At 40.3% G+C, this 12760-nt stretch overlaps 3 protein-coding genes across 5 annotated transcripts in view; 2 read left to right on the top strand and 1 right to left on the bottom strand.

The window, feature by feature from the left end:
* Window positions 1-12760, bottom strand: part of LOC104937123 (prostaglandin D2 receptor 2) — a 170862-nt gene that overhangs the window by 16333 nt on the left and 141769 nt on the right. The window contains exon 1 of one of the 2 annotated variants that reach the window (XM_027287945.1): window positions 6427-6474. The exons of the other annotated variant lie outside the window; for it this stretch is intronic. The gene's annotated coding sequence lies outside the window, so the exon portion shown is untranslated. Of the gene's footprint in view, window positions 1-6426; window positions 6475-12760 lie in introns of those variants that run through there. 2 annotated transcript variants of the gene reach the window in all.
* Window positions 1239-2765, top strand: LOC104937125 (uncharacterized). Its single transcript, XM_019268179.2, has 5 exons — window positions 1239-1309; window positions 1418-2110; window positions 2266-2397; window positions 2476-2519; window positions 2617-2765. The coding sequence occupies exons 1-5, from the start codon at window positions 1267-1269 to the stop codon at window positions 2740-2742; spliced, it is 1038 nt and encodes a 345-aa protein (XP_019123724.2). The 5' UTR covers window positions 1239-1266; the 3' UTR covers window positions 2743-2765.
* Window positions 5157-7127, top strand: LOC104937120 (immunoglobulin kappa light chain-like). 2 transcript variants are annotated; one of them, XM_019268181.2, is made up of 5 exons: window positions 5157-5213; window positions 5353-6054; window positions 6167-6277; window positions 6482-6525; window positions 6892-7127. In XM_019268181.2, the coding sequence occupies exons 1-5, from the start codon at window positions 5159-5161 to the stop codon at window positions 7009-7011; spliced, it is 1032 nt and encodes a 343-aa protein (XP_019123726.1). In that variant the 5' UTR covers window positions 5157-5158; the 3' UTR covers window positions 7012-7127. The 2 variants fall into 2 exon arrangements, with proteins under 2 accessions (XP_019123726.1, XP_019123725.1); XM_019268180.2 differs by having other exon boundaries at window positions 6479-6525.

The raw sequence follows: 12760 nt of genomic DNA, 5'->3' as shown, positions 1-12760 counted from the left end.
CTAAAATGAGTAACCACGATACTATACCAGACAAAGTATCGCGGTTCCGGGTATTATCGCGATATTGCAGCCTTTTTTTATTATGATTATTTTTATAAACTGCAATGTATTTGTACAAGTTAGTTTGAAACAACGACGTTTGTTTTTTAAGCAAAATTAGTGTTGCCACTGACGAAGACGCCACGGCAGACTCGCTGCTCGGGCCCGGTGCTTCTGCCATGGTGAGTGTGTTGTCTCGTGTCTGGGCGAGACAGAACTTTAGCAGTTCCATGTTGGTTTGTTTACAAAGGAGTAGCATGCAGTGAGAAGCCGGGAGGAGAGTAGAGGCGGCCGCTATGTAGCGGAGACTGGCACCGGTAGTATAGTAATCCACGGTAGTACCGTCGTGTAGAATTTTTAGTATAGTAGCGACGGTTATGATTTGGCATCGCGGGGTACCGTGTATACCGTGGGTATCGTGCAACTCTACATAATACATGTTACCAGTCCATCTCAAAATATGAAATTTTACACGCTACTTTTCATTTTTTCCTTTCGTTCCCCACCTTTTCCCTTCTTTTACCTACAAACAGACATTTTTTGTGACACTTGACTTGGCATTCAGGGCTAACCATAAGGAAAAACAGTAGAGGGCAGTGATGCAGCTCTGCAATAGAGCCAATTCACACAAAAAAGGACAAAAATAATAGCACCGTGCAACCTTGCCAGTCTTCATATGTGGTTTTCTCTAACACTTATGAAGGTGTGTTCATGGTGTGTTGCCCCATTCAGAAATATTGGAACAAATGCCACATGTGACCTGAGGGGCATCCGTGGCATGATGGGATATACAGTACAAAACCCCTTTGAAGAGACCACAGCAGTTCAGATATAAACATTTACTCCAGTACTTCAGACAATCTAAGTTCCATTTAGCTTCTGGCATCTTTACCACATACACCCTTTCACAAACAAAACCCTAAAAAAAAGCTCATACAGTACAGTTGTGTCATGCCTGAAGAATATAGCATGTTTTTCCATGATGGAAAAAAAGCCTCTGAGCACTGTGCAAGTATGTGCAAGCATGTGGTCACACCTACTGTCCTCCAGTGTAATTGACTCCAATAACATCTCCGGTCATGTGACCAGACTCTTCTTTTTGCAAAAGAACAAATCGCAAGTCTGACTCTAAACCAGTCAGCTTAGCCAATCACAAACAGCCTTTGTCTCCTATAAGAGTTGGGTGTATCCGTCAATACACAAGACACTGACTGCAAAGCTTCAAGGATGATGCCACTTTGCATTTTGTTTGTGCTTCTCGGTGAATTCTGTAAGTATTTTGCAGTCCTTTCACTTTTTTGTGCATGAATGTATTTTTGAGTGACAGGAAAGAGTTTTTAGGAGGATCAATAATACAATTTTACGCATTTCTATGCAGATCTGATGCCAGTTGTTGACATGACCACAGGTATAACTCAGGACAGTGGGATTATAACAGCTGAAGTTGGCCAGGAGGTGACTTTGAAATGTTTTTGTCAAGATGATGCTGTAACTTTCCTCTCTTGGTACCAGCAAAGCTTGGGAGGCAAACCTCTCCTCATATCAACTCGGATGAAGCTCAACATGAAAGCCATTATCTACCCTGCGTATGAAAAAAGATTTCAGGTCTTTGCGGTAACAGTAAACGGCACCAACAATCTCATAATCAAAGATGTGCGCCTGTCGGATTCAGGAACATATTACTGTGGCATTTTAGCATTCAGCGCAATTGAATTTGGACAAGGGGTTTTCCTTCATGTCAAAAAATCACTGTCCAACATCCAAGCTGTTGTCCATCAACCGGTGTTGGAGCCACTTCGGTCAGGAGAATCCGTTAATTTGAGCTGTACGGTATATGCCGAAAAATGTGCGGAGGAGGAGAGGCTCTACTGGTTCAGACATGGTGCAGCTCAGCCTGCGATCATGTATCACAGTGCAGGACAGTGTATACATGAGTCTCAAACTAAAAGAAACTGCACAACAAACCTCACTATAAAGTCTGTGAACTTCACACATGCAGGGATGTACTACTGTGCTCTGGCCTCCTGTGGGGAGATCGTTTTTGGAAATGGAACCAAAGTGGAGATTATGGGTAGGTGATAATAGCTGGTATTACATATTATTGTTTTTTTTTTTTTTATCCTGGTCAAGTAAAATAGCCTTTAAATGTGCAAAGTCTGTTGTATATCAATAAATATAAGCATGTAAAAGTGATGTGAGATACGTTTTCTCTTGACTGCATGTTAGGACGCTCTACAAAAGCCTCCCGGGTCCTCGTGTATTTTCTGAGTGTGGCATTGGCGTTTTCCATTATCCTAAGTCTTCTGTTGGCTGTCGTCATGTACAAGTTGAAAAAAAACATATGCTCTGTCTGCAAAGGTAACATTTTCACAATAAAGTTATTTATTGTTATATTATATTAGCCTGGCCTGATCATTTATGTATTTTGATTTGCAGGGACTGTTTCCCGTCTGACATGTTCTGCAGCTTCTGGCAGCATGGTAAGTGAAATAACTGTATAATAAAAGCATTCACATTTATAATCTTCCAGTACGATATTTATTCCATATTTTTGTATTGTTATTTTGTCATTACCAGAGCCAAGATGCAGATGCTCTCCATTACGCTGCTCTGAGTCTGAACAGGACCAGAGAACGACATCGCCAAGAGGACAGCGAGGACAGTGTTTGTGTATACTCCAGAGTAAAAAGCAGAAAGCAGTGAAGCATTTCATTACTTTTAACCACTTCAGCAAATTATCAAAAAATCACTTTAAACAATACTATCGAAATGAAAATAAAGTATTTTCTGTGAAATGTGTTTGCTGTGTTTTCATGTAAAGTATGTACTATTGCAAAAGTCACATGGGTCATGCAGGTTTATGACACCCCCCTATGAGCTATAAATATCTTCCTTGCCTTAAGCACATATCGCACCTTTTCAATCTATAGCAGTCTCTCACCTTTCACTGTTGTGGCAACAGTGGTGTGAACTACTGACTAAGTTTCCACTGGTGGAAACACAAAGCATAGCAGAGTTTAAAGGCCGGAAGACTGGCCTGTAGACCAGGCAGTGGCTTGCACCTTAGCAAAACTAGTCATACCGAACTTTACGAGACAAGCACCATGTCACACAATGAGAACAACTAAAAGGTGAGAGGATTTGTACATACCAATAAAAACAGTCCAGATTTATACGAGTGAAGCTCTCCGTTCAGTTGATCAAAAGGTTATTTTAGTCATCTGTAACAGTTTCACTAACACTTTCAGTTCCCTAAAACTTGAAAATGCCTGAACTTGACCCAGAACTATGTGCATTTTAGGAAACTCACCATAATGACATATCCTGTTTCAATGTTTTGAAGAGGACATACAGTATCATGCAGGCCCACAACTTGTGTTCAGATCTAACAAAAAGGTTCTTTTGGTTGACAAAGTGCACCAAGTCACATTGTGCAGAACATGCAGAAACATTAATCCTCAAGTGAAAAGACTAAAGAACTGAATGATACTTCACTTCAATCGACATCAGCAACTGTGCCAAAATGGCCGCCAAAGCATCACAATGTTTCAAAAGATTTCGTGAAAGATATGAAGATCAGAATTATGAACACTCAAAAGGCGCAAAGGTCATTTAATAAAAAGCTAATCAATGCTCTATACAACATACCACTATCTGGAGGTCAAAGGTCAGTGTGAAATTCATCAGACACTTCCGTTGTTTGCCTTGTAGGGATGTAACGATACACTCAACTCACGACTCGATTCGAGTCACGATTTTTTCTTCACGATACGATTTTTTCACGATTTTTTTAAAATCAAAATGAGCTACAGACAAATTATGACCAAATAAAATTATCTTTTTATTTGTAGGAAAAAAATCTCTCTTTACAGAAACTCTCAAACAGTTTGTGTTCTTATTAGGGCTGCCAGCAAGCAGCTGATCTGACCATTACCTTTCAGCTTGAAGTATGAGCTAACTGAAAATAAAAACAATTAAGATGATAGCTCATTAACCCTTTTAATGAGAGTCCACGGCCCCGGGAAACGGCGAGGTCAGGGCGCTGTAAACGCAGAGCCGGTCGCGGTGCACCGCCTCAAGGAAATGCACCCGGCGGGGGCCAGCCAGCGCCGGGGAGAGGTCCATGGAGGGGATCTCCCGCACGGTGCGGCCATCCCTGACCCGAGTGGTGTGACACAGAAAGCAGACGCACAGTGGAAGCTGCAGCCACAACGTAACCTATTTCTAATTTAAAAAAGACCAAAATAACATATCCTACTTCTCTCGCATTCGCCAAGAATCGCGATTCATTTTTTCAGTCAACCGATGTGAGTCGTCACGCATTTGTACCGATTTTAATCGTGTCACGATGTATCGTTGCATCCCTATTGCCTTGTGTGTGCTCTCTATGACATGTCTGCTCTAAAGGAGAACAGGTAAGTTGCATCTTTTGTGAGTGCATTTAGTCTATTTCTTAAAAATATTCTAAATGTTACCCAGGACATATGAGATTTCTGCATTGCATGTTAGAGTATGCTCCCATTCTATGTTTCTATCTAAGGCATAGAAGTTGTGTTTTACTGGTACAAACAGACTCCGGAACAGAATCCACAGATTGTATCTAGATTCTGGAGGCATGCCAAACATGGTAGATTGTATGGTGATTTTGTGAACAATCCAGGCCTTAAACTGTTAACTACCACTGGTCAAAATCACCTGATGATCACAGATTTCAGACATCGCTACTTATTACTGCCTATGTGGCTCTTCACACATTTTTGCATTTATGGAGGGAACTTTTATCCACTAAAGGGTTCAGGTCTGAACATCCCAGCTTTGGTCCATCAGTCAGCATCTGAGACCATCCAGCCAGGAGGCTCTGTGACTCTGAACTGTACAGTACACACTGGGACCTGTGATGGAGAACACAGTGTTTACTGGTTCAAAGACTCAAAACATCTCTATACATCGCTCACCATGTGGGCCTCAAAAACTAAACTTCTCACTATAGGTGGCAGTAAACGTGATCATGTTTCCACATACGGTGTCATATCAGATTGGCCAATCAAACACAGTCCTGTCTATGAAGAGGATAGAAAGTTTCGATATTCTTTTCATTTGACACAAGACATCGAACACAATGACATCTGCAAAGTTTGTCGTCTTTTTGACGTGTTTGCTCTTTGGGAAAATGGGTGAGTCGCTCCAGTTTGTGTCTTTTAGTTTATAGCAACTCTTCATAGAAATGATTCTTATACTTTTAATGATTAAGCCAACTCCTGGCCATCAGATTGAATTAACTGTGGATCTGCTTTGTCTCTCATCTCACTTTAGCTTGGATGAAAAATCTGAAGTCATCTTCAACTGTTCGTCAAGAGAGACTTTTTGTATCAGCTAAGGCTGGAGACAATGTGTCTTTGAAATGTTTCTCTGAAGATGATGAATCGTCATGGCTTTACTGGTACAAACAAACTCTGGGAGAGGAACCAAGGCTCATCTCCACCCTCTATGTGTATGAATCAAAAACCACATTTTATCACGAATTCAGTAATAATCCACGCTTCAGTATTGAGAACTATACAAATCGCTTGATAATTTCTGATTTGACCATTTCAGACTCAGCTACTTATTTCTGCGCTAGTACCCATGCATTTGCTGTGAATTTTTCAGAAGGCATTACTGTCAGTGTAAAGGGTTCAGGTCTGAACATCCCAGCTTTGGTCCATCAGTCAGCATCTGAGACCATCCAGCCAGGAGGCTCTGTGACTCTGAACTGTACAGTACACACTGGGACCTGTGATGGAGAACACAGTGTTTACTGGTTCAAAGACTCTGAAGAATCTCATCCAGGACTCATTTACACCCATGGAGGCAGGAATGATCAGTGTGAGAGGAAACCCAACACACAAACACACACCTGTGTCTACAACTTGCCGATGAAAAGCCTGAATCTTTCTCATGCTGGGACCTACTACTGTGCTGTTGCCTCATGTGGACACATACTGTTTGGAAACGGGACCAAGCTGGACTTTGAAGGTAAGTCACTTTCTAGACCAGATCATCTAATTTGTTATATAGTGATGAATACTGTCTAGTCACATTTAAAGAAAAAAAAAAACAGAATGTCTTCTAATATCTCCATCTGCAGATGATAAAGACTCTCTCGTCTCGGTGTATGTCTTGAGTGGAGCATTCAGCACCATCCTGGTTATTTTACTGGCCTACACAGCATATACGACAAAAACCTGCCAATGCACAGGTAGAGTGTGTTCATTGGATTTGATATTTAAGCAACAAATAAGTAAATGACTATTAATAACTCAATATGACTAATAAAGTCAAGTCATATTATATATATAATTATTCTGTTTTATAAGCCATCCAAGTAAAACTAAGTGCTCTGCTCACCACAAGTATTGTGAACTCTGAAGAATCCTTTTGTTGGTATTTTTTCCACAAGCAGACTCTCCTGAACGATCCTCAGCTTCCTCAGCTCCCAATGCAGAGGTGAGAACTTTCCAGGTGTTGTGCTACTACAACTGTATCACATTTACAAGAACACAAAGAGCCGCTAGTAACACCTGATCAACATATCATTCAGTATGATGTGATAAATACTACATACCCTTATGAGGACTGTAGATAGGTGTAAGTGTTTCTGATATTTTGCCCACTGCTTGAAATACCACAGCAGGAGAACAAACACCTGTCCCATGGTCTCAACAAAATACATTTACATTTTTCGGTTCTCAAAGGAAGTTACTTTTGCATGCTTTTATAGTGATTTACATTAAACAGAACAGATGTTAATACATGTCTGTGACATAATCATACACTAGTGTGACAATTCACCCCTTTATATTCTATTCCCAGTGTTATCAAGATGCAGAGAACCTCCATTATGCTGCTTTAAGGACAAACAAGGTCAACAGATCAGCAAGACGGAGAGACGTCACTTGGAGTGAATGCGTGTACACCCGTGTAAGGCAGTAGAAGTGGCCCTGTGTTATTACTTTGACTCTTTGTTATGAGAAGTGACGCCTTTGTCGGATTTCACCTTTGTATACTGAATGTAAAGATCTACTTTGCAAAGCACTGAATAAAAATGTTCCCCACAGCTACAGTTTGAGCTTCTTTGATGTGATCGAGGTGCTATATTTCCACTCTCGCTACACTTGTTGTCAACAACGTACATAAGTGATGTCTGTGGTGACTGTGGGCTCAGCTACTCGATAGTGGAAAATAAGGCATGAACATATTTCATTTTCTTTCACGACAGACACATTATATGTTTGATATTTATGATTCAAATGATCAAAAGCACATGGACCTCTTAGCAACACTATCTCCGATTCAGGCGGTCTGCCATTGCAAACATGGAGCATGCTTGATACGGACATGACACATTCAAGGCGTGCTAAGAAACATCCGGGGTGAACAAGACCCACCAAAATGCAATGTTGCATGCACCACAAGCTAATCTGTGTGATGGACACTTTAAATGTATCAACGATGCTTGTTGTTCTTTAACTTGTTGTACTGTGAATTGAACACCACAGATATGTGGGTATCTTTTTTTAACCTTCTATGTGGTCGACTCTACTTTGGTCATGTGCTTTTTTCGAGACCCTTTAGCTCTCCTCTCTTTGTCCTTGTGGTTTCAAACAGGAAACATCTGCACTGTTTTCATGCACAGCAGGCACACAGTATGACTCTGATGCCATCATTTAAACAATCAAACTATATATTAATTTGTAAACATTTAGCAATCTCTTATTACGATCAATCAGAACCCTAAAGGCTATAACAGGTATAATATAATAACTCAACTATTTCGATGTTGTTGTCAAAACCATTGAGAGCAATGCAATACAGGTAACGCTGCCAGAAATCCTCAGGTCCAGCCATGCTTGGAGGAGTCATGTGCTCACATTGGTGTTAGCCTTAACATCATCATCTCTACCCACAGTGACGTAGTATTTTTGCCTGACAGACAGTTGTGCCAGCACTCGGGCATTCCATTTACTGTTGGATCAACCAAAAAGTGGCCATGTTGTGTGTGTTTGGGAAGAAGCAGGTGAGGCTTCTATAACAAGTGTCCTTTATAATGCATGTACAAATGATAACTGCAACGTTTCATAGACCACAATGCCACAGACCACTATGCTATCATGCTATTGTTTCTTAACTAGACTCAAGATCTTCAGCTGCCGTGGCTTAGTATTTTTAAAGTATTGCACCACTGAAACAAGCTGATGTGTCGAGTCAAGTTTCTGTAGTAACAACAAGATTAGCCATTTCACCCACACACAAGCAATGATTGCGATCATGTGCATTGTCACACTATCTTTGTCACACATAAGTAAGGTAATTTGTAGGCAATCACTGCAAAAATACAGAGGTCTAGATCTTGGTGACCTCAATGGTGGTTACAGCCATGAGTAGCTGGCTAAAGTAGGTCTTTACTATTACAGGAGCCAACCAATCTCTATAAACTACGTTTATATATGTAGTATATACAGTAGTACTGACTAATCACATTAGAGCAGGCATTGGTTGCATGTAGGTAAGCGTTCCCTGTGGAGAGCAAAAGAGGTGAAACCAATTGGTTATTGTTTGACAATGATTTAGCTTTTTTATTTTAGTTTAAAATGTATCTGCATTCATACAGAGATATCTGTTTGTAGAGATTGGCCAATATGCTTTTTTCATCATTCTCATGTATGAAGTTGCTAATTGGACTGCAGTTGAAGTCATCAGCCCTTTTCCGTATATCAGCTGGCTACACTGGAAGCTCAGAAACACTGGCCATTGCACCCAGAGGCTCCATCGTTGTCAGACTGTTAGCTGATGGGTTCTGAGATCAACCAAGTGATAGAACTTAAAAAAACAGAGTCTTTGGTTCTAGGTTTCTCCATGCATTTCACAACAGGCCACTCTTTTCCATTGAATACCCCTCACAGAAGGGGGATGCTTTGTTGTGCTGATGACTAATTTCTTGGCCATAAATGAGTTGTGTCATGAGAGAGAACGAGATGCAATTTGTGCCCTTTCATACATTATGGGTTTGTTTCTCTCATGTTTAGGTGTGATTCTCTCTCTTTCACTCACCAAAAAATCCTTTTGCTCCTAAATTTGAACAAAAAAGTATATATTTTTTTATAAAAATAAGAGCTCAGGGTTGTGCACAATGTAAGAAAAAAAACTTAACAGAAATTGAGTGTTTCTTTACATGATATTGCAAAAGCAAGAAAAACAAACTAAACTCTCAGCAACAATGTAGTAGCTAGCATGAACACATTTCAAGTGCTTTTTACATATGACTATTTTGAAAGAGCAAGCATGCACCTCTGCAAGCATCAAGCATGATTATACGGATATGACTCAGGAGGGCCGGCCTCCTCACAGCAGGGTGCCAACCCACCCAAGACCCACCTACATGAATTTCTGAATGCACATTTTGAACATGTGGGGAACCAGTGTGTCAGATAAAGACTGTATGGTTTTAGTGCACTGATACATTTTGCTACTGTCTTTGCAGGGTTTGTTTTTTATTGTTAACTAACCCAGAGAATTCAGGGTCTTTTTTAGACCCTCTGTGGTCGGCAGTCAAAGATTAGTTTTCAATGTACTTGGCCTCTATGTTTCTGTGGCTTCAAACAGGAAGTCTCTGCAGTGTTTTCATGCACAGCAGCACACAGTATAACTCTACTTCCCAGGTTGTTTGAGTAGATTACATCAATAAACAAGTGTCCAAAGACCAAAACAGAGTTTAATAAAATATTAACTAAAAATCAACAAAACTCTGTAGCATTAATGCATATGCAGTCAATAGTTACATTGTTTTTGTCATCATTTAGAATGCGGTGTAAGTTTTATTAAAAAACCCTGAAGACCAGCCTTGCTTGGGGAGTGGCACTGCTTATCATATCCTCTTACGGAAATCTTCTGTTTCCGCCTGATATACAAAACCAAACCAACCAAATTATGGCCACAATATGTGTGCTGAAACAATTTATATTGCTGCAACAACAATAACCACTGCAAAGCAAATGTTATTTTAACCATGCTCGGGGTATGAGTCCAGGGATGGTCATGTTGGTTGGCCTGAACAGATGTTGGCTAAATTTTGTTCAGGCCTCCATGGTCTACTCTAAATTCTATTGCACAACCATTAGGTTGACATTTTTGGTTTAATGATTCCTGTCGCTACACCTGTAAGACTTCCATGAAATATGACACAGTTTACTCTTATCCTGTAAAGTGCCTTAACATCTACTAGATAGATTTAAATTTGGTACAGACATTGATGGTCCCCAGAAGCTGAATCCTACAAACCTATTGATCCCTGGACACTTTGTGTAGTACCACCAGACCAACAAACATTTATGTTTGATTGATGAGATGCTTTGTCAGATTTCACCTTTGTATACTGAATGTAAAGATATACTTTGCAAAGCACTGAATAAAAATGTTTTTTACAGCTACAGTTTGAGCTTCTATGATGTGACCAAAGTACTATATTCCCACTCTCACTACACTGCATGCAGCATTAGCATCTGTCTGATGGCCATCACCCACTTTAAATGTATCAACGATTCTTGTTGTTCTTTAACTTGTTTACTGTGAATTGAACACCACAGATATGTGGGTATCTTTTTTTAACCTTCTATGTGGTCGACTCTACTTTGGTCATGTGCTTTTTTCGAGACCCTTTAGCTCTCCTCTCTTTGTCCTTGTGGTTTCAAACAGGAAGCCTCTGCAGTGTTTTCATGCACAGCAGGCACACAGTATGACTCCGATGCCATCATTTGAACAATCAAACTATATATTAATTTGTAAACATTTAGCAATCTCTTATTACGATCAATCAGAGTCATAAAGGCTATAACAGGTATAATGTAATAACTGAACTATTTCAATGTTGTTGTCAAAACCATTGAGAGCAATGCAATACAGGTAACGCTGCCAGAAACCCTCAGGTCCAGCCATGCTTGGAGGAGTCAAGTGCTCACATTGGTGTTAGCCGTAACATCATCATCTCTACCCACAGTCACCTGGTATTTCTGCCTGACAGACAGTTGTGCCAGCACTCAGGCATTCCATTTACTGTTGGATCAACCAAAAAGTGGCCATGATGTGTGTGTTTGGGAAGAAGCAGGTGAGGCAATGAACATCCCTCTATAACAAGTGTACCATAGACCACAATGCCACAGACCACCATGCTATCATGCTATTGTTTCTTAACCAGACTCAAGATCTTCAGCTGCCGTGGCTTTGAAAGCAGTGATGAGTATTTTTGAACCAAAACAAGCTGATGTGTTGAGTCAAGTTTCTGTAGTAACGACGAAATTAGCTACTTTACCCACACACAAGCAATGATTGCTATCATGTGCTTGGTCACACTGTCTTTGTCACACAAAAGTGAGGTTATTTTTTGGCAATCACTGCAAAAATACAGAGGTTCAGACCTTGGTTATCTCAATGGTGGTTACAGCCATGAGTAGCTGGCTACAGGCACCAAACCATAATCTCTATATTTCTATATGTAGTATATAGTACTGGCCAATCACAACAGAGCAGGTATTGGTTGCATGCAGGTAAGCGTTCCCTGTGGAGCGCAAAAGAGGTGGAACCCATTGGCCGAATTACAATTTCAGAACCCATTGGTTATTGTTTGAGAATGATTGAGCTTTTTTAGTTTAATTTAAAAATGTTCCTGCATTCATACAGAGATATCCATTTGTAGATATTAGCCGAAATGCATTTTTTATCATTCTCATGTATGAAGTTGCTAATTGGACTGCAGATGGCTACAACAGAAGCTCAGAAACACTGGCCATTGCACCCAGAGGCTCCATCGTTGTCAGAATACAGCTGATGGATTCTGAGATCGACCAAGTGATAGAACTTTAAGAGTCTTTGGTTCTGCCATGCATTTCCACTCTGTTATAAAACAGAACATAGCATACATGAGTCAACGTGAGCTACATATTACTTATTTCATTCCTGTTGTGGAAATTTAGCACTATTCAACTGTCAATGTATTGTACAGTTGTTGCTGTTGATATCTATAATACATACATGTATCAGATAAGTGATATGTATTCATATGGTATATTTTGTCAGCTGGATTATCACGATTCAGACAACTTCCATTACCTCTGCTTTGAGGTCATACAAGGCCACCAGATCAACAAGACAGGGGGCGACACACAAAGTGAATGTGTAAGGCAGTAGCAGCTGTAAATATTTCATTTGTACTTTGTTTGTCACGAGAACGTGTCTATCAATATTTTAAGCTGTATAAGGTCATTTCTTTTTCTGTCAGATCTCACCTTAATATACTGAATGTAAACAGCAACCATGTTTTCTTGATACAGTTTGACCTGTGTTATCAAGTGTGCCACTTTTCTAGTCTCAATATAACTGTTTACAACGTACAAACACACAACCAGTCATCTCTGTGGTTCCTGTGGGCTCACGAGAGAGAGCGTTCACACTGAAACTGTCTGCTAATGCTGCACTGCTCAATGCATGCAGCATGTTACTTTATTATACAGAGCAAAAACCTTTGAGAGCTTGTATATAATCATAGAAACAGGCCACAACAGGTCACTCTTGTCCGATGAATACCCCTCATGGAAGGGGGGCGCTTTGTTGCGCCGATGACTCATTTCGTGGCCATAAATGAGTGCCCTTTCAAACTTTATGGGTTTGTTTCGCTCAGGTTTAGGTGTGA

The sequence above is a fragment of the Larimichthys crocea genome, chromosome XIV (assembly GCF_000972845.2).
Source record: "Larimichthys crocea isolate SSNF chromosome XIV, L_crocea_2.0, whole genome shotgun sequence".
NCBI classification, from domain to species: domain Eukaryota; kingdom Metazoa; phylum Chordata; class Actinopteri; family Sciaenidae; genus Larimichthys; species Larimichthys crocea.
Note: the sequence above shows the minus strand (reverse complement) of the source record. Positions and strands in the feature narration are given on the sequence as shown.

Excerpts from the sequence above, each read along its gene's own strand:
- LOC104937125 (XM_019268179.2), top strand. The coding sequence starts at position 1,267 with ATGATGCCACTTTGCATTTTGTTTGTGCTTCTCGGTGAATTCT. Across the intron at positions 1,310-1,417 it reads TGTGCTTCTCGGTGAATTCT|ATCTGATGCCAGTTGTTGAC; the intron begins GTAAGTATTTTG and ends ATTTCTATGCAG. Across the intron at positions 2,111-2,265 it reads AACCAAAGTGGAGATTATGG|GACGCTCTACAAAAGCCTCC; the intron begins GTAGGTGATAAT and ends ACTGCATGTTAG.
- LOC104937120 (XM_019268180.2), top strand. The coding sequence starts at position 5,159 with ATGACATCTGCAAAGTTTGTCGTCTTTTTGACGTGTTTGCTCTTTGGG. Across the intron at positions 6,278-6,478 it reads AAAAACCTGCCAATGCACAG|CAGACTCTCCTGAACGATCC; the intron begins GTAGAGTGTGTT and ends TTTTTCCACAAG. Across the intron at positions 6,526-6,891 it reads CCTCAGCTCCCAATGCAGAG|TGTTATCAAGATGCAGAGAA; the intron begins GTGAGAACTTTC and ends TTCTATTCCCAG.